Source organism: Platichthys flesus, chromosome 21 (assembly GCF_949316205.1).
Source record: "Platichthys flesus chromosome 21, fPlaFle2.1, whole genome shotgun sequence".
Classification (NCBI taxonomy): domain Eukaryota; kingdom Metazoa; phylum Chordata; class Actinopteri; order Pleuronectiformes; family Pleuronectidae; genus Platichthys; species Platichthys flesus.
In genome coordinates, this window is record NC_084965.1 from 7,439,786 (window position 1) to 7,463,424 (window position 23,639).

At 41.2% G+C, this 23,639-nt stretch overlaps 1 protein-coding gene across 2 annotated transcripts in view; it reads left to right on the forward strand.

Annotated features, from left to right (window-relative positions):
- Positions 1–2,161: 2,161 nt before the first annotated feature.
- Positions 2,162–23,639, forward strand: part of arhgap29a (Rho GTPase activating protein 29a) — a 32,196-nt gene continuing 10,718 nt past the window's right edge. Inside the window, exons 1-7 of one of the 2 annotated variants that reach the window (XM_062379416.1) lie at positions 2,162–2,432; positions 3,717–4,111; positions 17,631–17,774; positions 20,522–20,618; positions 21,238–21,310; positions 21,768–21,828; positions 22,303–22,449. In XM_062379416.1, the coding sequence (XP_062235400.1) occupies positions 3,817–4,111; positions 17,631–17,774; positions 20,522–20,618; positions 21,238–21,310; positions 21,768–21,828; positions 22,303–22,449 (817 nt within the window). In that variant the 5' untranslated portion in view covers positions 2,162–2,432; positions 3,717–3,816. Of the gene's footprint in view, positions 2,433–3,716; positions 4,112–17,630; positions 17,775–19,548; positions 19,815–20,521; positions 20,619–21,237; positions 21,311–21,767; positions 21,829–22,302; positions 22,450–23,639 lie in introns of those variants that run through there. The other variant, XM_062379417.1, reaches the window with a different exon arrangement.

The window sequence follows — 23,639 nt, forward strand, 5'->3', positions numbered from 1 at the left end:
TTTAATGCCTTATTTTATTATGTGTGCAAAACACCATCAGGCATACATATTACTATTTGCCATTATTATTTTTTCATTCAAATTTACTTTATAATTGTATTCACCTCAGTCATGATATGTTTTATCATGTCTCAAAAATAATACAAATAATAATAATACTAACAATTTGAAAGGGTATGACTGGAAGTTAAATAGTTTAATAATGGAAGGCTTGAAACAAAATCCAGACACGTGTTGTGAATTTAGTAACACGCACACTGACATACACATACACATTCATACATTCTCAGACTCACACACACACCCTAAACTCTCTCTCCCACACGCGGACACATACACAAACACTATCTCTCTCTCTCTTACACACGAACACGCACACATACCGGAAGCGTTACTCTACTATTATGTCTGCAATAATGTTAGTTTGATTAAATTGGACATATTGCATTTCCACTTTGACCACTGGGGGGAGTCCCGTCTCGTGATTTTACAGCCTTAAAACTCTTAATCCAGAAATTTGGAAATAATCTCGAATCTTTACCGCCCTCTCGTGGTAACAGTGGTGAACTACAACCACACGCTAAACTAGACATAATAGCATAGCGTTACATCCTGTTAAGACCTTCAAAATAAACAATTAAAATGAAGCAAACCTGTAATTACACTAAGTGGCCACTTGATGGCAGTGCATGCTCACTTTTGTCAAGGCAGATGTGACACACACAAACACTGAGGCTTCCGTCCAGTCTCTCAAAATAAAACAAACAAATTCGAAAGTTTTAGAAAGAAATCATACATTTTTTATCGAAAACAATTAAACTCACATAAGTGGACGACTTAAATTTTTTTCATCAATCACTCCCGCTCATGGGAACGACACAGTTTTACACAGTAAAATATATTTTCATACGTTGATGCAACATGTGAAGCTGTTAGTGTTTCACCAAAGATTTCAGTATTTATATGCAACACTTGTGTGAGTCTGATTTATTTGGCTGCACTACATACATTTCACCAGCAGATGGCAGTTATATCCACTGTGTCATCTGAGGACTCTACAACTGGATACATTTTCAGAGCTTCTCCAAACATCAGCTAGGGCCGAGTTATGTTGAGGCTTTAAAATAAAAGGTCAGATATTTGGAAAGTCAGTATTTTAATGACAGGTATGAAACTTTCACAGCGTCAGAGGAAATCATGAAGTATGACTCCGTTTCCTTTCAAAGATTTAAACATCTGACAATAACAATCAGCCTCATTGTTATTTCCCCCCATGTTACTTTGCAATATTACCCACCTGTCTGAGACACAGTAGCCTATGTGATAATTTAAATTAATCTGTAATTAAAATGATAATAGAAGATAACCAATATATATATTATATATTTTTACTTTTACTTTTCTACTCCCACACAGTAGTTTTTCTTTTTCAGTTGAAACAATAACGTACTGCTTCAGGAAAAAATTGTAGAATGCTTTAATCATTTAGTATTAAGATATAAATGAAAATATGATAAATAGCAACAATTTTACCAAAAAGAAAAATACATTAAATGATATTGATAAGAACACACAAGGTTTGCTTAACCATGCATAAATAATGTTTTTATTTGTTAATATAGTGTTTCATCTCTCATATTTTATTACTATTTTTGATCTGTTATCGTTTGAAGATCTACACTCAAATGAGTTTGTTTAGATTTTTTGAGTATTTTATTGTTTAATGCCTTATTTTATGTTTTATAAAACTTAAAAAATCCAGACACCTGTTGTGAACTCACAAACACACGCACGCTCATACACACATACTCTCAGACACAAACACTCTGAGCTCTCTCTCACACACACAGACACGTACACACATTATCTCTCTCTCTCGCACACACGCACACACACAGAGCTCTCTCTCACACACTCACACACACCAAACTCTCTCACACTCACACATACACACTCGGGCGGACACAAACGCACGCACAGCCCTGAGCTCTCTTTCTCACACACATTGAGCGCTCTCTCTCTCTCTCTCTCTCTCTCTCTCTCTCTCTCTCTCTCTCTGTCTCTCTCTCTGTCTCTCTCTCTGTCTCTCTCTCTCTCTCACACACACACACTCACACACTGAGCTCTCTCTCTCTCTCTCACACACACACATACACACACTGAGCTCTCTCTCTCTCACACACACACACAAACACACGCACGCACACTTGCTCTCTCACACTGAGCTCCACACGCACACACAAACACACACACGCTCTCTCACTCTCTCACAGTGAGCTCCACACGCACAGCGGAGGTGAGTGAGGAAACTCTCCGGACATCATCGGCTCAGGAGCAGGAGCCAGCTCCGAGTTTCGTGGATTCATTTTCTTCTTCTTCTACTTCTGGATCTCGTTCTTCTTCGGCTGCGATGTTCCAGGACTCCGCGGCAGGTGAGCGAGAGTCTGACATTTTGTTTCGTTAAAACCGGACTTTACCAGACCCTAACTTTACCGACCAGTTTCCCAGAGAACTAGCTCCGCCTGAACTCCGGTCACATTAAAGTTCGCTCCGGTGCTGCCGCTTTGTTCAGCCGTAGATTTGTGTTGTTTTCACCTCCGGTTTGTTCCTGCCTCTAAACACAGTCATTCGGCTCGTGTTAAATACACGTCAAGTTTCTAAATCTCACCACAGAGTCATGATTTCACACTTTTATTCGAAGTCAAGTCGAAACGCTCGCTGGGACAACCTCGTCCTTAAAGTAGAGATTTTAAACCAAAAGCTTGAAGCCCTGTAGATTTGATTGAAGCCGAATTAACAAACCGACTTTAATGATCTGAGGGATTAAAGGGGGTTAACTAATCTCATTATTTTCAGCAATGGCACGAAATCATCCCGTTAAGGTGCTTTTTAATGAGGAGTGTTGTGTGTTGAACTTTATGCTTTGAGTTGTGTTTCATCCCTGAGATTTTAAATGGTCTCTCAAACACAAACACAGACATCAGCACTCTTCAGGATCTGACTGACACAACTACACACCAAACTTTGAATCACTTTATAGGGACATTTGAGCTTCTTGTTGAACTTTGCCAACACCTAACAGAGAGAGAGCCATTCGTTGGAGAAACCTAAAATTGATCCATGATCAAGAAAAGCCCAGGTCCGCTGCTGTGTGTGTCTATCTCTAGTTATGAGGGCCAATTGTGGTTCAATACAATCATTGTGGGGACATTTTGGCTGATCCTCACAGATTCAATGGGCTGTTTAAGAGGTTAAGTGAGGGTCCTAACATCTATAGAGAGACTGCGTGTGTGTTATACAGCTGTCATACATATGAAACTAATATGACACTTAGAAGAGCACATACTTGAGCCAAGGCCCACAGTTTCCTTAAATTCAATCAAGCTTCACCAAACCTACACACACGCATAGATATCAGTCCCATAAGTGTGCAGGATATGTTTTATCTAGAACCATGATTCATTAACTGAGAAAAAGATAAAATGTTAGAGTAAGTTGGGAAAGAAATCTGGATCTGCCTCAAAATTGAAAGGGTTCTTGTCTGACCCAGATAGCATCCTTCCAGCAAGTTTCACTGAAATCCTTACAGTTTTTTTTCTGGTTAACTTGCTTACATAGAAACAAACAAACATAACATAACATCTGATTAACTCAGTTATGTCATGTGTTTGTGGTTTCATCCTCTCAGCACTAAACGTCTTCTCTTTCCTTCACAGCGTCCATCATCTCCTCCGTGGTGCAGTGCCAGCCCTGAGAACGGAGCCGAACAGCTGCAAGAACAGTCACCAGGTCTGAGGGCCAAGAGACCGATAAGACATGCTGGCCGCCATGCTGCGCCAGGGCACTGGTGGAGGATCGGGTGGGGGATCAGGTGTAGGATCGGATGGAGGTGGCAGTGGCGGTGGACCCAAACTCCCTCTAGGAATCTCCCGCCTCTCTGGCTCCAGCCAGGGTTCATCAGGCTCCGCCAGGGTGTCCAAAGGCAGCTTGGAGAGCTCCGACAGCTCAGACATCCCTGCCTCGGACCCACACTACATCATGCAGCTGGTCAGCGACGTGCGCAAGTTTGCCGATGTGCTTCTACAACTCAAAGAAGTGTTCAACTCCAAAGGTAAGAGTGGAAAGAGTGAGCACTGTCTCTTTTGTGAATTTCTGCTGTGTGAGTTTCTGTTGATGGTGTAAAGTGGCGATCACAAAGTGATCTTTAAACAGAACGTGTGTGTGGCTCGTACTTGATGAGTCCTGTAAGTTACATTCATTCACACGAAAAATATCAATTATTACTTGAGGGCTTTTTGTTTGTGGAACCTGTTAATGATTTCTGGACACAAAAATCAACCGTTGTGCATGTGGGCTTATCAATAAGTTACACATGTGAGTGCTTCCACATATTAGGAACATCATCTGGTTTCCCCGTTTCCCTCGCTGACCTGAATCAGCTTTGTGGTTAAACTCTTCTTTTCCTACTTTAATTTTTTGGCGCCTCAAAAAGATGCATACTTATTTTAAAGTCTGAACCTCTGGCAGGAAAACCATCACATGGAATGCTTTAAGCACGGACAGATGCATTTGTAATGTAGCTGTCAGTCAGGTGTTGTGCACATACTGTTGCTTTCACCACAGTGTACAAAGTGGCAGACCTGTCTATCTGTGTTGTCCTGCTGTGGCCTTGGCTGGTCGGTCACTCACCCAACCTTATCTCTCCATCTCTAGTTTGGTTCTTGAACCCTCTGTTTCTGTCTGTGTAGCAGGAAAATAAATGCATTCATTTGTCTTTAGTTATAATTTTTTAGGTTTTTGTGTAAAAACCTACTTGGAATATCCTGAGAAATCAAACACATTATCTCCCCATATTAAAGAAAGAGAGATAAAAAGATATTCCTAGAACTGTACCAACATGTTGTGGTTTCTCCTTCAGACCAACACTGCATCCTTCCACCAAGTTTCTTGGAAATCTGTCATGTAGTTTTTGTGTTACGCTGATAATTGATATACAAACAAACATTATGAAAACATAACCTGCTTGGCGGAGGTAATAATCTGGTCCAAACAAAACATTCGGGTGTGTCACTGCTGCTGAAGCATTCCAACAGTAACATTTTACGTTTTTAGAGATAATAAAATACTCTCTAATCATAAATTAATAGGTCTCATTTTGTCAGTGATGACATGGACAGTCCAAGCGAAGACACAGGCTCAGACAAACTGCTTCTCTGTGCAAACTTGTTTATTTCTGTGGGTGGCTGTGCCCTTACCCCCCTCCATTAGTACCGTGTCATAACACCCAAGTCTAGGAGGAAGGAATCCCAGGCTTTTCTTTTTTTCTTTCTTGCTCTGGAGAGGTCAGTAAAGGTGCTTGACCTGGCTGGACAGGCCGGCAATGTGGACAGCAGGACCCGCTGTGACCTGTCAACACACCACCGAGCAAGGTGGACAATCATCATGTGCAAGACGTCAATGCCTGTGCTTTTGTTTCATTGAAAAGACGTGTTTTGGTTAAGAAATATACTTTTGTGTAGTTCTGGGTTTTCATAATCGGACTTGGTGTGTGATCAACCAAATTCAATCAGTGATGTTTGCGTCTTTAATGGCGACATACAGCGTGCATATACAGGTTTCTGCTGTTGCATAGCTGTCATACTAGACATTCTGCCCTTGTTCCTCGTCATTAAGAAACCAGTTTATAATTTGCCTTGTCGACTAAATATACCTGCACAGATTGTTTGTGTTGAGGAAACATCATAATTTAATTAAAAACAAACTTGTGTTATTGCGCATCATTTATAGGTCCAGTAAGCACAAGTTCATTTGATTGGATGGAATTTGAGTCCCCCGATAATTTATGGTCCTATTGTCTCTGCAGTGCCTCTACACAATAGTTCAGACCTCTCACTACCCCGGCCTTTTTTTTTTCTTTTTTTTTACGACACAGGGTCAATAATCAGGTGCAATATTCAGCTCAGGAACCTGCGCCCTTCTCAGGATGGCCTGTATTCACAGTCAACGATGTGGGTCTGACACCCATTGTCCCAGGAGGCATCTCTGGCTTCGCATGCTGCTGCTAACTGGCAGCTTTTACAGCCTTTTTTCTTTCCCAAATTGAGGATAGCTGCGTTCTGCAGGATTAGTCCCGGTGGGGTAGGGATGGGGGGGTTCTTAACCAATGCCTTTCTCTATTTTTAACAGAAGAAGTGTATTTCTCAAGGGTTGCCCTTACATGGTCATTATTACGACATGTCTCTTCAGCTTTGGTCAGTGACGCATGACTGAGTTTTCTTCTTTTCTTTTTTTACTCATGTCTGAGAAGAAGCACTTTATATGCTGTTATCGTCTTCTTGTCAATGTAGACGACCTGTCACAGCATCTTCACCGCGGGATAGATGTGCACACTGAGGTCACAACCTTGTCCAGTGTCTGCTCACGAGAATAATTGGAGGGGATTCTTTTCTTGGAAGGTTGGTCCTTACCTGAGGGTCACTGTGGACGTCTGGAGAGCAGCTGAGCTATGGAGGCGGCTTTTATGTGTTATGGTGAGCGGAGCCTCAGAAGCTCTCCATCATAAGATTAGCATAACAAACATTTGGCCCCGGCTCGCCATTTACTCATCAGGCTCTGCAGTGGATTGTTGTGCGTCTCCTCGTCTATTTGAAGAGTGAGGTTGTATCACTGCGGCTGGCTGTCTAGGGAGGACAGGTGTGTCATGGGTTGTGTCGTGCTGCGGCTCTGCCAAGCAGAATGATGGCCAGGTTTTGTGTGTCAGCTGCTTAAGAAAGAAATCTGCACCGGCAAGCAGGTGACTCACTGAAGCTGAACACCACAAGAAATCTTTTTAATTTGAATGCTGCACTGCATGTGTACAATGAACAGTAATCAAAATCAAAATCTATAATAGCTAAACACTGATGTGGTTTTTAAGGAGGACAGATGTATGGCATTCATTTAGGCTTTTTTTAAAAGACTGTAATAACTTAACGCTGTTTCTTTTAGAGACATGAACCTGCTTACCTGTTCATGTATCAGCTCCTTGTTAATTTGCAAGTCAGTCTGTTTTTGTTGTGTGTGTTGATCGCTGTGGTGCTGACATATTGTCACTTGAGGCCGGCCGACCATTATGTAGTTTTTGGGGGTGGTACTGATATTGGGTAATAATGTTTATTATAATGATACCTTTATGTTGGCGCATATATTAAAAAGATGACGTTGCATGACAAAGACATGTAATTGAGTCTTGGTATTTTACAGTTTAACCATTAACTTTATTACAACAGCATTTCTTACGTTAAATGAAAGCACTAATCTTTTCTGCATCTGAAAAATAAAAGTTTCATATCTGTGCAAACTTATACATAGACACCAATAGACGCCCTGTGAAAGGCTCATGTTCTATAAATAGTAATTCCTTCCCTGTGATTCTGGGTTTGGTTCCTGCAGAACATTGACCTGTTGCTTTGCAGCCTCCTCCAACACATGAATTACTACCTTTAACCTCTCTGTCATTCTGCCTGACTAACTCTCATATATTGCATAATTCAGTCAGTCTTTCTATGAAGGATTACTTGGGGGGAAGCAAGGTTACAGCACCATCTTCATTACTCGCTGCTTCTATGTTACAGTGTTAATGTGTGACTCGTGTGTGCACTCAGATCTCTACGTCAGCTATGTGTTTTGCTTTGAGTCATAAGTGTCCTCAGTTAATAAGTGTGGGTTTCGGAGTCCTCTCTTGTTACACTGAACGTGTTGGTCTGGGGTTTTAACGATTAACAGGTAGCTGCTAAAAATGTACCACAGGTGTTGTGTAATGTACAATGATGCACTGTAATGTAGCTGACCACTGAGTGAGTAAGAATTGAGTAGCAGGGAACCAAAAATGTTATCCCACTTCTTATACAAAAAAGTGCAGTTCTTATATTGATGTTCGGCTTGACTTTGTTTTTTCTCCTTCTGTTTTTGTGCCTTTGCTGTGGGAAATGTGGGAAAATAAGTGTTTTTTTTCCGTCTCTGTTTGGACGTCTTAATATGATGCTTAAGCTTTGTGGGAAAGTGATTTTGCTCTGGGTCCTCAGAGAAAAGCCTAAATGCTATTTTAGTGATTTGCATTCTAAATCACCCCTTGTGAAATAGCAGCCTAAATTTAGCCCTACTTGGGCTTCTCACTAACCATTCCAGACTTTCTTAATAGCTGTAACTGTGCTCTGTTTAGACAGTCTGTCCCGCCGGGTCTGGGATCCACTCTAAAGCACTGTGAGCTTCTTCTTGCCTCCAAAAAGTTCCTTTTATGGTTCTTTTGCTGTGCCCATATCTAAAGCCACTGTAAGTTATCCCAAGAGCGAGACAACTACCCTTCTATAAAGTCATCTCTTGAAGATCAAATTACACAAGTGGTCCCAAATTAAATTTCACAAAGATCTTGATTTAATGCTGTTTACTTATCTTACCAACTAAGCTGTCTCACAGGATTTATTACATTACCTTAATTGTTTTGGGGGATCCTTGTTTAATCGCACAGACATTGTCTTAGCATTAGCTGACATGCTAGGGTTAGATCTTTGGATTGTTACCCAGCACGATTAAAGTGTAGTGAGTATTGTGACGTATGGAAGGTCCATTTATATCCATCTGCCTGAGGAAACAAAAGATGAAATGCTATATTGTACCAACCATTGTCAGCTGAAAATCTGCCCTTTGGCGAACCACAGTGTGTGCAATGAGTGCACGTTGTATACAGGTGGCAAACCGATGCTGATATGTCAAGTTTAATGGCCTAAATCTACTAGAAGATTTGTACGTTTTTTTCAAGTTGGAGCTATCTCTCTGTGTGTCTCTCCTTGCTTCCCCCTGCAGAGATTTATGGTTATGGGCACTGCTTTTTTTTGCCGGGGCAGCTTTGTTACAGGGGACTGCCGGTGTCTGCCACACACTAGGATGGAACTCCAGGATTCCCACAATACACATGAAAAGCTAAGGACTGTGGGCAGGAGCTGGAAACTCAGAACTGGAAGCTACTTAAATACACAGCTCAGTTTTTTTTAATCCAAATATAAAGCAATTGGCATACTCAATATTGCATTGTCTTTTCCACACACAGAAAAGATGGGGAACTTTGCAGACAAAACCAATGTCCGACTGTTTGACCAGTGCCCCCCTTTTGAGTGATCAGACGGCCTCCCCTTGCTATTCTTGGATTAAAGCTTTGCAGCAATAATGGTAAATTTATCCCCTGTATAAGCTTAAGTGGCCCTTGAATCTGTGGCGTCTATTCCTGCATTGGATTAAAATAATGTAGGATTAGGCAAGGCTGCATTTATTTGAAGTCTTTTACTTTTAAACAAATATTTGTTGTAAATTATAAATCCACTTATACGATTTAAAGATGTGAATATACAAGTAGAGCTGCATGTATGTAATTAATTCACATTTATCATCAATAATTCATAAAAAACTAAATGTTATTGTGGGGGGATTAAAAATCAAGATCTTTTTGTTTTGCATTCATGAGCAAATCTTAACTGCAGGTGACAGGTGCTTATTCAGTTACAGCATGGCATCAAGGTCAGTGATGAGTTTTACAATGCTGTTCTTGTTTCAGATAAAAGCTCACTTGGCAAGTTCTCCTAGCACAATAATTGATTGAGGCTACTCATGTCACACCGCAGGTATCCCAGCCTCATTGTTCATTTATCTTTTGGGGAAAAAAGTTTAAAATGTTCTTTACTCACACACCTGAAATTTGTCTCCATTATTTTTTGTTGTAAAGCTCTTTATTGTAAAAAGAGCTAAATTTGCTGTAATTGGCCTTGTTCTTCTGCCGGACACAGCCTTGGGGCAGGCTCGCATGTGACCCGGTCAGCCCCTTGCTGGGTAAAGCTCATAACTTGCTAAAGACCAAAGGAGCTGATGGCGGAGAGAGGAGGATAACCAGCCATTGTCTTTGTTTGAAACACCCTGAAAGTTTAGGAACTCAGTTGCTGTGCTCAGTGAAAGGAAGAGAGCCCCTGTTTGATGTTGAGGTAAACAGACTAAGCGTGAAGCATAGCCTGAACCAACTGGGGTCTGTCCTGTCTTTTGAGACTGAAATTATTTCCCATTGAGGTGTAGAAATGGTGACAGAGAAAAGTAGTAGTTACTGAGGTGGGATTGAACCTGCCAGAGAATATGGCACAACAGCAACAATGCATGTATGTCTGTTTAAAATCTATCTTTTGGATCTGATTATGGTGTACTAGAACATGTTTTATTTAAATCTCACCAATTATTAGCACACAAGCCAATAGCTTCTGAATCTGCATATTTTGCATGGGGTTCGATTAATGTAGGAGGCTCCCTAGCAGTAATATATTAAGTATTTTGTGTTATTCAGCATTGCCTCTACAGCCCTGAATTGTTTTGGTGTTTTTCTTACAGACAGTTATGAGAATATCATTTTGAAGGTATCCTTTCAAGCTCTTATGCACACAAAACCCTTTTTCTCAGGATTCGGGTGCTAGTAAAGCTGAACAGTGTCCTGTCTTGTTCTCAATGCTATGTTTGCTCCCCAATCTCTGCCCCCTCAAATCCCAGTACTGCCGCTTGACAGGTGTACTAAAGGGGCCCTTCTTCAAGCTTTTTGGACAGATCTCCCCAGCTCTCTGGCCTGCTGAAGTTTCTCTGCCTGCATTACACAGTTTGTGGAGCGACTATAGTCGCTACAGGAAAATGCCTGAGTGATTTGGCTGCCAACTAGAGTTTGCACTGTGGGAGGATTTGCGGTTTCTCTTAAAGAAAGCATAGTTGAAATGCCAGCTTTAATAACTTTGCATTAACAGTAGGCGGTGCTGGTGGTGATGTGTGGCGATATCGGGAGGGAAAGGTTGCTTGTCTTTCCTCACTCTGACAGACAGTTCCAAAGAGAAATGAAAGAGGGGCAAAATTCTTCATTCTCCACTGGGTATCTCATTTATATGCAAATGACTAAAGAGAGAAATATTCAAGGGTAGACTGATCTGTTGACTAGAAAGAGATGTTGGATCCTTTCACCCCTAGATTTCAGGGTAATTGTCATGTTTTTGCATGAAACATTTAATATTTAGGCCAACTGGTTTATGATTAACATTTTGAATATGAGACTATATCATGCATTCCTTCCTATCATGTCATACCTTAATGTTCTGAATTTCCCCTTCTTAAGCCTTCATTGAGCATTGTTTTTCATTGGCTATTTGTTTTACTGAGCTAACAGCTAACAAGCTGACAAAGGCAATAGGCTGCAGAGTGAGAACATAAAAGCCCCCCATCTAGATGGAAGGTGCTGCTTGTCTAGCCCTTTTTAAACGGAAGGTCTTTGTTCGGGCAGTCATGGGAAAAATACTTTAAAGGTGAATCAACAGGGAATGCCTCGGTATGAGCACAGGATTCTGGGAAGGCATGGTTCCACTGCCTTTTACCAGCTGCGTGTGATCTGTTAATCCGTGGAGTGGATCGCCGGTGGTCTGTCGACAGAGGTGTACCAGTGCCACTGACCACAGGAAGTATGTTGAGGAGGGAGATATCAAAGGCCATTTGGGCCACCCATTGCAGTGACCCTGCCCAAGAGTTAAAGGTTAAGTGGAGCCATTTTGCAAGACCCCCTTATATTTGGGCAAATAGTTAGAATTTTGGATTGAGACCTTAGGGTCACTTTTAGCTGTGACATGTCATACTTCTAAGAGGGAATTGTAAAAGAATTTGGCATTTCACCCTAGCCAATTAAAGAAGAATTCATTTGAACAAAACAAAGGTTACTGAGTCACACAGTGATTGATTATTAGACCAGCATTTGGTTACTGGTCTTTTGAAGAGGGGGCAAGTCTAAAAGGAGCCCCTTGAAACTTACCCATACCACAGCTTTTGATGAATGCCCAATTTCTTTGAAACAACAAGGGACTCCTGGTTGGTTATTTCAGGGTTGAGTGGCTGGAATGTCCAGCTGTGGTCTGAATCAATAGGACACATGGAGAGATTTTGATTGACATTAGTCATGGCTAGCCTGTCCAACATCCTATTTAGCCCGCTCTGCCGCAAGCTGCTTCCATTTGATCAGACCTCTGCGCACCAAGTTGTGACATGTTTAGTGATTTCACACTTGCTTTTTGGCAATAAGCAGCCCTCCGTTCTCTCAAATGTTTTGAAGCATAAATAACACATTGCTCACATTATTTGCAATGCATGACTGAGCAGAGCTAGGGTCACAGCAAAAGCAATGTTGCCAAGTCATATTGTGTCAGGCGCTAGTGGAAGGTTTGACCATCAGAGAGTCAAACTGAGGGATGTTCTCTTCTGGTGTACAACGTGAGCAAATGTTGTCCGAGTATAACCAAACTTTTCATGCCTAAAATTGTCTCCCCGCAAATACGTAGCTTTTAATTTTGTGCAACTAACTATGACCCATCAAGTAAGCTAACCAAGAATATATAGACCCAATGCAAAACCCTAAAAATACAGCATGGATGAGAATAGCTTCCCATTGCTACGAAGTGTCTGTAGGTTCCAGATGTTGCACTTTTTATTAACTGTGCTACACTTTCCTTTTATTGTATTTGGTAATTGTGAATATTGCAGCTCAGATCAGAGCCCCCTCTTTTTTAATCTGTTTTATGACAGTAAATCTAACTCTACTATCTGTAAACCAGTCAGTCTTAACCATTTAGTCAGTTCTGCACTGGAGCTTCAAAGGGTCTTGAACTTTGGTGCAGAAATCATTTTACTAAACAATTGTGCAGACTGTGTAAATCAGCAACAAATCAACATGTTCAAACTGTATGATTTCTTCTGGAAAAACTGTTAGTATCTAATGTCGGGAGGTTTGTGACATGCCAGTGTTGGAGAGTCTCTGCTCCAGAGCTGCATCAGAATGCTTTGGTATTGAGGTGTCATCACGATGGTGAATGATCTGACAATGTTTTCATTATGGATCCCCCTCCACCCCTCACTCCTTCAACTCCCGTTCACGCTCCCAAACAAGAGGCTGGAATGTTGGGTTTCCATGACGCTAATGAAGTAAAAACCTGGCAATGTGTTGCTGGCAGCCTCTGAGCAGCTCCTGATCCGCGGCCTCCTCCTCATCAGGATCAGAGTCTGATCCCCCTGTAGCCCTCATTCACCAGGGCTTATTATGCCCAGGAATGTCTCTCACTCTCCTTCTCTCATAACCCGCTCTGAGGCAGGGATGTGGGGTGCAGGGGTAAATTTGGGACAAATCCCAAGGGAGAGTACTACCCCAAATCACACACAACCCCCTTCCTCCTCCCCTGTCACTCCTTACAATCCTTCCACCTCTAGCCATCTCACATTGACAAAGACACACACGCACACACACACACACACACACACACACACACAATCCTTTCCCGTGAAAAGTGAAAAGCTGCCGATGTGATTTATTGTTCAATAAATGCTTCATGTGGCAGGCCCATGAGGCGACCAGTCCTAATGTTTGCTAGTGGCCCCAGGGACAACGGTGAGTTCTCGGCAGTCCTCAATTAAACCTCTGTGGTCTTCCCTAGGGAAAACACTATGATCTTACCCGCAACTTGCTTGTTTTTGTTAGTTTTCAGATGGCCTCAACTAATATTTTCACACCCAAACATGCTCTGTCAAAGCCGCTTTTTGGAAAAAATAAGACCGCTTAGAACTTTCCCACCTTTAAAGGGACTATGCACCTGCTGAAACTAATGTGCTAAACTTGGATGTTCCTTTAACAAGCTCTCTCTGGTGGGAACAAGTCTTCTTCTCTCCCAGTTTCTTGCCCAGAATGGCAGTTTAGGGGTTAAATAATCAGTCTCTGTACATTATCCTGTGTCCTGCTGGGCTGGTGGACGCATTATAATGTCTTGCTAATTAGCCTCCATTTAGGATGGTCCAATAGGCCACACAGCCGCCATTGAAGAATGAAGCCTATGGAGCTTTTGCAAAGGAAGACCCACTGTCTCGTGGGCATTCATGATTTGGGCTTGTCCTTAATAAACCTCTAGCTTGTGCAGGCTTGATGCCTCCAGGACTCAGGATTCAGTTACTCGGGCACTGAATGGAGTGTATAGTCTGTGTGGGGATGATTTAGGCTATTGTGTGTATTTTGTCATTCAACACATAATGCACATAAATGGGATCTAAACTGACCAGGACCAATTAAGGGCTTAAGGGGTGAAGCATCTCGTTGTTAACTTTGACCCTTATCAAATCATTGTGGGTTGGGGTCCCCATGAGATATAAGGTCTTTGGGAAAACTGCGTTCAATTAACAGTTAAGGATATTAAAAAATATATGAGATTGATATCCAATGTTGTATTTATTGCATTATTAAAAAGAACATGTTATTTTTAATGCAGACCCCCCTTAAAGTGTTTTGCTTGATAACATGTAATTTAGCTGACGCATTTATCCAAAGCAACTTCAAATTAGTGCATTCAACATCTGTGAGGGGCCATTTGGGGTTCAGCATCTTGCCCAAGGACGTGGTTAAAGGACAATCGCTCCAGCTCTCAGCCACAGTTGAGAGATTTCACGCAGAACCTGTGGAAATGTTGACAACGTTCAGTGATTTCTGGTGGGAACTGTGAGAATGTGCAACACCACTATAAAATCACAAATCACAGCTTTTCCCTTTCACTCTTTTAAGTTACTTTTCAAACAGCAAAATATTTCAGGCTACAATCGATGGGAACAACCTTGGTATGTTTTCACCCATCTGCATGGATTGTATAGAAGTATTGAGTATGATGTGTGGTTGTGCCAGTAGCACACCAGCCGGCCCTTTTCCTGCCTTGTGGATAGTTCGGCAGCTGACACAAAAGCACAAGAGGCTTTCATCATCAAAACACCACAGGGTCCTCGGCTCTGGAAAGAGCTGCACATGACATCTGATTAAGATGGATGAAGATGGTTACTACGGAGAGGGGTAGGACTCTCCAGGTCCTGTGGAGAAACTTTTGGCAAGCTAGAAGCAGCAGGGCATGTTGGCAAAGAGTACTTAAAGCATTTGGGGAACAATCTGAAATGTGTGCTTGTCTTCTCTAATAATTTTGCTGCGTCTGTCCTGGAATTGTCTCTCGACCTCCTTGTGCTGTTATTTCCTGTAATTACCGCACATCACCCATCACTCCAGTTCTTTCGGTTTCTTTTAAGTGGGCCATTACTGATATGAAGATGTCATTAAAGCAGCAACATGGTTGGCCATTTGGCACAATTTGCTGTGTCTCATTTATTCAGGGGGAAAATGGGGGTCTGCCAGAGTCCTGCAGAAAAGCTTGAATTATACATGTACAGGTAACACACAAATGCAGTCACTACTTTTTTGACAGTTAATGAATTGGGCTGCATATTAAGTCACTTTAATATCTCACGCTTCATAATGTTGGATTATTGTGGTGTTGTTGTGACCTGCTGGCCAATGTGAACTTGTCACCTGCTAGTCAGTTGGCTGGATTTCCGGGTCAGGCCTCAGCTAGCATTGTCATGGTGGCAACACAGACCCAGCATTATTAGTCTCACTGGCGGCACTATTTGTCCCACTCCAAAAAGAGGGCTGACGAATAAAAGAAAAAATGGGAGACAGCTAAAGTCTTTCTGATCCCCTCTTCCATGAAGGGGTAATCCAGGGGTGATCGTCAGCACAAAATGCGGCTTTGACTGCCTGTATCCATTATGTTTGTGAGTGTTTGTGTGTGTGTGTGTGTGTGTGTGTCGTGTGTCGTGTGTCTATGCATATGTGTGTGTATTTTTTATTTCACTTTTAAGAGAGACTTTGCAAGCAAAAAATGTGACATAGACAAGACTATTACAATTCATTTGTCTATACATGTGACAACACGTGTGACACATTTAAAACAGAATGAATAACAAACTGCCAGTCAGCTCACAGTGTATTTTGTGTGATTACAGGACTGGAACATTTAGCCACAATGGCAATTATGTGTGCGTTTGTGCGTGCGCGCGTGTGTGTGTGTGTACAGAGAGGGTACAGAGATGCAAGATCCTTTGTTTCATAATTTCCCTCTCGTATCTTTTATCCTCGTGAAAGCCACCTGGGCCAGCTGAGTCAGAAGGTAGTCACACATCTCTGTGTCACTCTGTACGTTTTCCTATAAGTTGTAAAAATACTTAGGGTAAACCTTAGTTCTTGTACTCATTAACTCACACATGACCTCACTCCTTGACCATGCCAAAAGCACATTACCCAAGGTAATTGATAACAAAGTGCATTTTGTGCTTTGGCAAATGGCGATGACTCACTGTTTGTAAAAGGCCTATCGAGTACACAGAGCCACATACCTGAGATGCCATATTCTCCTCTGTTAACTGACTAGCTAACTGCTAATTGCAGAAAGAGCAGAGTAGGTCATGTTTGTTTATTCGCTCGGTGGTCAGGTTAGCACTGTTTCAGTTCTCTGTGTAGGTATGCTGAGTTGTGTGCAATGATGCCTCTGCTATCTTTGCTGTATGGTCCAGTTGCCCGGGCAGACCATTAGCGGCCACAGTGTTGACTAGAGCTGCCGTGAATGGATGGCAGCAGTCTGACATGGCTGCCATGGTCACCCTTTCAACCAACAAAGCTGGAATGTCATGTAGTAATTCTGTTGCCAGTGAAGTTGCACCATTCATCTAAAGATGGGAGATTTTTAAATTGCTGCTCTCTAGTCTGTTCAGGATTTACATCACACGATGTATTGTTTAACATTCAGTCTCAATGTTAAAATAACTTAAAATAACATGTTTTGTAATTAATGAATTATGAAAGTGACGACATGACTCGTAAAATCGTCCTTGTGTGTAGTATCTCTGAAGCCCACATTTAAGCTCATTTATGCAGCTGACTTGTTGTCATTGTGGAAGATGGTACTGATCTATTATCATCTTATTGATCAAAGGTTAACAAGGCTAATAGATGCGGTAGAAGCTGTCAATGAGATCTCAGGGCTTGATAGCAAACTGAAACTGTCAACAAAGAGTGATATATTATGTAATGACATGCAGATAGGAACACAGCACACTGTTGAATCAGCCATGAGATTTTGCTTACATGATGTTTGATTATGATTTCAGCCTTTTTTAAATGTTTAAAATGATGATCATCTGTTGATGGGGATTCAACATTTCCAAATTACCAATATTACATTATGGATCAGACCTGGAGCTTTTAAAACTCCCTTCCCTATACCAGTCACAATAAGTGGAACTTTGCACATCCGCCGATATCAAGTAATGATGCAACATCAATAAATTTAGAAGAACTAACAATATAATAAAATAATAATTGCAATTCCAATGCCATATTAATGTTGCAACTGACAGCTGTATGCTATTAACACTGAATAAATACAACATGGTAAGTCAGGAAAAAAATTGAAGAACAAAGCATTCTGTTGTGTAAGGCTGTGTTGTCACTGGATGAGGGGAAAGCAAAGATAATGCAGCATTTCGGGGATGCTCTAGATTTTTGGGGAGAAGGTAGGGACAGGGTAGTTGTGTCTCGAGATCAAGATGTTTATACGTTTAATTGTGCAGCCCTACCAGTTTATGACAAGGTAAACTGAATATAATCTAAATTATGATGATTTTTGTATGTGGGATGATGAGCATAAATCATGTGTCATAATCCAACAACCTGTATCCCTTTCCAGAGCACCAGGACTGTCTCCATCAGGCGGTCCATGAGCGACTCGGGGAGCTGCTGCGAGTCTTAAAGGCCATAATCAGCAAACACCAGAGCCTCAACTCTGTGGACATCCTCAGTACAGCTGGAACCGTCATCGCCACGGTCAAAGGTGAGCTGTGATACCTAGCTCTCCCGCACACACACATCTACACACATAACTCACGGCTATCCTGCAAAACATACCAGCTACTCTTCCAATCTTCTTTTGGTCTGTTTTCTGTCTCTGCTTATCTACCCCCCCGCTCCTCTCCTTTGACAGTATTCTCTCCTGGACATTCGTTATTACCCTCTCACACTGTCTCAAAAAGTACTTCCCCTGGGAAGATTTCTGAGGTTTCTTTCAGCTTCAAAGCAATGCAGCCCTTCAGAAGTCACTCAAGTGCTTAGAATGCATCAGCATGTGTTTCAGACCCCATACAGAGAGCAAGAAAATAATATTCAGGAGTCAGATACCTGATTCAAGCGGGCAGAGGGAAGCGGGTGTCCTTTGTGCTTCGTCTGCCAGTCCAGAGGGAACTACACAAGGAATCCTTTTCAATCTCTCATTCTGTGAGATTATGATCTGGCATGCAGGTCAATTCTTAACTTGGCCACCACACAAGAATCCCCAGAGTATACCTCGTCTCCATTTGCATTGCAAAGAGGGGCATTGAGGGGCTGCAAAGCTTTTTGAAAAGGGCTTTTATTTAATAAGGGATAGTGACACAGGCAGCTGAGAAAAGTCTGAGGAGTGTGTGCATATGAATGTAGCTTAGCTTCACTGAAATATTTAAAAGGAGTCCACACACTTGGGTGTTGTGTCTTAAAGAATTATAAGCTGCATGCAGGTTCCCTCTTTCATGGAGAAACTTGAATTGTGGTAGCGTTCAAACATGCTGAAGGGACCTACATAGGAGAAACTTTGATTTGACAGCTTAAAGGGCATTCTACAGAGGTTTTGAAGCATCAAGTTTCCTCTTGGATGCAGTCAAATAATTGGAGCAGTTTTTTAAAGACTGTATCATTAAGAGTGACTGGTCTAAGGAAATCATTGTTAGTTGTACCTCTCAGCTAGTGCCTATGTTGAAAGTAAATGTAACAGATTTGAACTTCTACAGTAGCTGTATTCGTGTTGCCTTTTTTAAGCATATGCAGTGAATCATGCTATAATGCCTATCTGCCACTAGGTGGCCAGAATTGCTCACTTCATGACCCCCGCACAGCAACAAGTTTTCAGCTGTACAGAAACTAAATCTGAAAACTTGCAACGATAAATGCAACGATAAATTGGAAACATTTATTGTGGTTATACCACAATATCACAATTGTGGTAAGTCAAGTAAAGTTGTATTGTGTTCTGGTCTTAATTGTTCAGTTATAACATTATTTTACCGTTTCACTGCAAGAATGAGAGAAGACCGATTTTTTCGTTGTGGAGTTTGTGTAACATCTCTACTTCATCACACTCTGAGCTGCTGTAGATACCAATACTAGATGAAATAGTCATTAATACAGACTTTCTCCCTGTTTTGTGATGCTTCATATCCAATCACATCCGTTGCTACACCTCCATATTTCTTGTTATTAGGATAAAATTTCCTCCATATTTTAAATTCTGGGTAGGACTTTTACAGCCGACAAGGGTCTCGAGAGTGTTGTGGTTTTCCAGTGAAACAATACCATTTTTCCCCGATGATGTAACTTCCATGTTTGGACCACTGGTTGGGGCCTGAGCTAGTACTGGCATTGTATTCCAGCAAGCCTCAGGATGTCCTGTTGGGGGTAGGGGGCTGGACAGTAGAGGAGATGTAACAGCACAAGAGATTTGCCTGTTTTAAATGGTTGTGGCCACAGTAGCTGGTCTGGAGTTTACTAGAGGCTCAGGGGGCCCTAAGGACTCTGACATTATACAATCTACAAGTATACTTTATTTAACCATTCCAACGAAACACAGTCAGAAGACTTTTGGGGGGATTGGGTTTTTCTTTATGTTTGTTTTTTTTCTTATCTTTTGAAGGATAGACATACAAATTGCCACAGCCCCTAAAAAGAGGTAACTTTTTCGATGGTGAATTTCTGGTGTTTTGACAGAAAATTAACCTGAATGATGACCTTATGATCGGGAAGTCTTATTTCAGTTTAACAGGAGGAAAAGGAAAGCTTTATTGAGGTGGGTATTTTTTTTTTGTACATATATTTCTCCGACATTGTGTAATAGCTACCAAAGAAATATCTTGGTATTTGGTTGGCACCGGTGGGAGTGTGCTCTCTGATTTTCATTATGAGTGTAAGTAAGGATGCTATTTGAACCTTCCTTTAAAATTTGAAAACTGTATGCGTACAATTAGCTCAACACCATTTGGACCTATCAGATTTTATTGCTCTGTGTTTGGTCTCAATTTTTCAACAGCATTTTTCTCTTCCCGTTTATTTCTCTCTGCCCAGTCAGGACAGGAAGTTTATTGTGAAGACTGATTACAGCCGTATTTACACTGGTGTTTTCCCCCCTGCTCTGTCCTCAGTCATCACTGTGTTTAGACTCACAGCAGGAAACTACTGCTTTTCCAGATTACAGCCAAATATACACACTTGCAGTCTATGCTTATCTCTTGTGATTTAATGTACACAGTTGTTTTTGGACGCCTTTGGGAGACTTTTAAATGCTGAAAATGTCTGCACTTTTGTTATATGAACAGTTCCTTTGCTCGCTCTCGATGTGATTTGAGGAGTAAAGCTGACTCAGAGGAGACTTTTCTTTGACTCTGCATTTGACGTCATGCACAGGATGATGAATCATGCCGTAGCCTCAATCACAGGATGCCTTCAGTGGTTTGCTACCAAAGCTTGACTCTATCCCTCTTCATCATAATTTGACAGGAGTGAACTTTAAGGAGGTGAACGAAGAGAACAAGCAGAAGCTTTTCAGGGATATCTACAGTGCTATCGACACATTGGCATTCACGTTTGGCAATGTGTAAGTATCATGTCAAATTGCTTTTGAGTTGATTGTATTTTTATTGTTGATCAAGGACCATTTTTAAGAGCCCATCATTTATGTAAATCACTAAATCTGTTAACCTGAAAGCACAAATCAACACCAAAGCAAATGGGATAATTAGGGAAAAGATACAATTTGTCCTTCAGTAAAGGAATTAAAAGGAATAATAAGTCCAGAGTGAAATAATAATAATACAAATAATACAAAAAATTAGTACACATTTTATCTCAACTTTAATTTTGCTTGGCAAGGTTTATAAAAATAAAACAAAACAATTTTTTTTTCTAATTATATCATCAGGTTTATTTTTAAACTTTTGACATGGCAATCTGGCATTTTACACTGGAATTTGAAAGAAAGTGGGCATTTAAGAGACAAAAGGAAAGTCACTACTGTGTTGCATTATGGGAACTGTATGTTCTGATAATCTGGTTTAACCATTTCTTGTGTGTGTCCCAACTTAACTTTAGTGCTGGAGTATCCATCTTAAAATACAATCAAAATTCCAGTTATGTTTTTAAACCTCTTGCAAATGTTGTATATGATGTGTTTCACCCTTACCTAACCCAGTGCATTGGCTTGTGTTTTCCCCCAGAGTGTCTGACTTCCTTATGGGAGATGTAGAGAATGGATCAGTGTTGGGGCTCCCCCTGACTAAGAGAAGCAGGGTAAGAAAAGTACAACATTTATTTCCGTTCTAAAATCCATAACAATAAAACACATTATTTTAATCCTGTGCACATTAGATATCTAATCAATAGTTTCACTTGGAATCAAACCGAAAAGGCTGATATTGGTTTATTCATTATTTTTAAACACACATTGATCATTAGTTCATTCACTGTCCTGTTTCCGCCAGGATAGTGTCTACTGCCTGAGTTGTCAAGCAAAACAATCATATAAATCACTCAGGTTGACGCACGTTCCTGAAAGGATCTATGCAAATTATAATTTTATTCTATGTATTGTTGTTTTCCTGCTGCAGGTTTTATAAGCACTTTATCTAGAGGAAGTCTAGGTTCTGATAAGCTTTCGTTGTTTGCATAACGTGTCGTTCTCTGAGTAGGATATCCATTCATCCCCTTGGTATTTTTTCTTCTTCTTTTTCATCTGTTTGTTTTTCAGTCTTCTGAGAATCTCTCTGTGGAATCTGGAGGATCCGGTCCCGAGAAAGATGATCCGCCAGGTAAGACAGATCTCTGAAACACACTGCTACTGTACTCTGGTGCTGCTCTTTGCAAGTGTGTGGGGTAACTAATCCTTCAAGTTTATTGGGGGGAAACATCTGTCTTGAGCTGAGCTACTGTTGCTGCTTTTGGCCTTGTCTGTGTTGCTTCACTGCCATTAGAGCAGTGTCTGTCGGTTTAACCGTGGTAATGGCAAAGTCATGATGAGCAGTCAACCACTTGTTAATACATCCAGCAGTCAGTCCTATGTCAGCATTACTTACCTTCAAGTGGAATTAACCCATATCGCACTAAGGCAAGGTCACTGTGCGCTTTTCTCACTGACTCACTCAGTAACAGATGTTGTTGGCTCAGCACACATGCGACACGTCCAGCAGTGGTGGGAGGCATGTTAGGTGGGGGCTGGCTGCCACCTGTCATTTTTAAGTCCAACTTTATCAATCTCCAACATGGGATTCCTGCCATTGTCACAGGGCCGTGTCCGCCGGTTCGGCCCGAAGAGGTGGACGCCACGCTGCAGCGGCAGGACAACGGGGTGGAGTCGGCGCTGCTCTACACCAAGGCCTGGTCCAAGTACACAAAAGAGCTGCTGGCATGGGTGGAAAAGCGTCTCAATATGGGTGAGTCAGGACACAGGTGGAGGCATAAATACAAGAGTATGACATGTAGGGAGGCAACAGTGAAGTAAGGTAGCATTTATCAAGCTTGAGAACAAAAGTCAGATGCAAAGTGGAGTTCAACTAGTTTCAAGACTAGATGTGGTGTCATAGAATCATGCTACTATTCACCCCAGGTAGACTCAGACTAAGGGTGGACAGATAACATTTTAGCTTTTTTTCCTGTGTGAAACAGTCGTCATCACTCTGCATGGTTATGGTCTGCCAGGTGATGATGCTATAAGAAAAACAAATCAACTGGTAATTAAATTTAAACAGAATTTGAACATAAAAGTCACAAGAATAGCACTCAGGAGAGTGTTGAACATTCGTTGATATCAGTTCAAATATCAGTACCCTAAGTATGCCTGTTTTTTTCTCATACATGATGCCCATGGAAATAAATTGAAACGTGAAAAAAATGATCACAGACAAAATGTAATGCGTTCTTCCCTGACCCGTACCACATCCTGCTAAATAACAGAGAGACAGACAAGCAACACAGAGAGACATCAAGAAACACAGTGAAATCATTTAACTCTACATTCGGGCCCATCCAATTTTATCTAGAAAAAATTCCATTGGGGATACTCCTTATTATCAAACTGGCGTTGTTTGAATGCTAATGTCCTTTTTATAAGTTGTTTCATTAGCTGTTTAACCGAGCATAAATTATTTATTTGTTGATACATTCAGTTGATCTTAAACATACAGAAGCTCCAGGAATCGCAGGGTGGATGGAAATGTTTTTAACTTGTCTACATGTGTATGTGCTAGACACAGAGAATTGAGCTCAGTTTAAATGTGACAATTAATTAGGATACAATTTTACTCGATCACCTGAAGTAAACTCTAAACAATGGGAGTCTTATCCAGACTCAAGGTTGAATATGCAGTGAGAGAGCTTTTGTTGAGTACAGAATGATACTCGGTCAACAGAGTGACAGAGCACTGAGTCGAGTGTTATCAGGCAAACAGACGGCGTGTTTGTTTAACACATACACTTTTACTAATGCTGTGTGTCAATTTGTCTGATGACTCAAGGACGTTTTGGGATTCAATCAGATATTGCTTAAATGTTTTACAGTCATTTATGTGTATTTACTTTAGATCTAACGGTGAATAGAAATAGCTCCTTCAGACAAAACAAATAT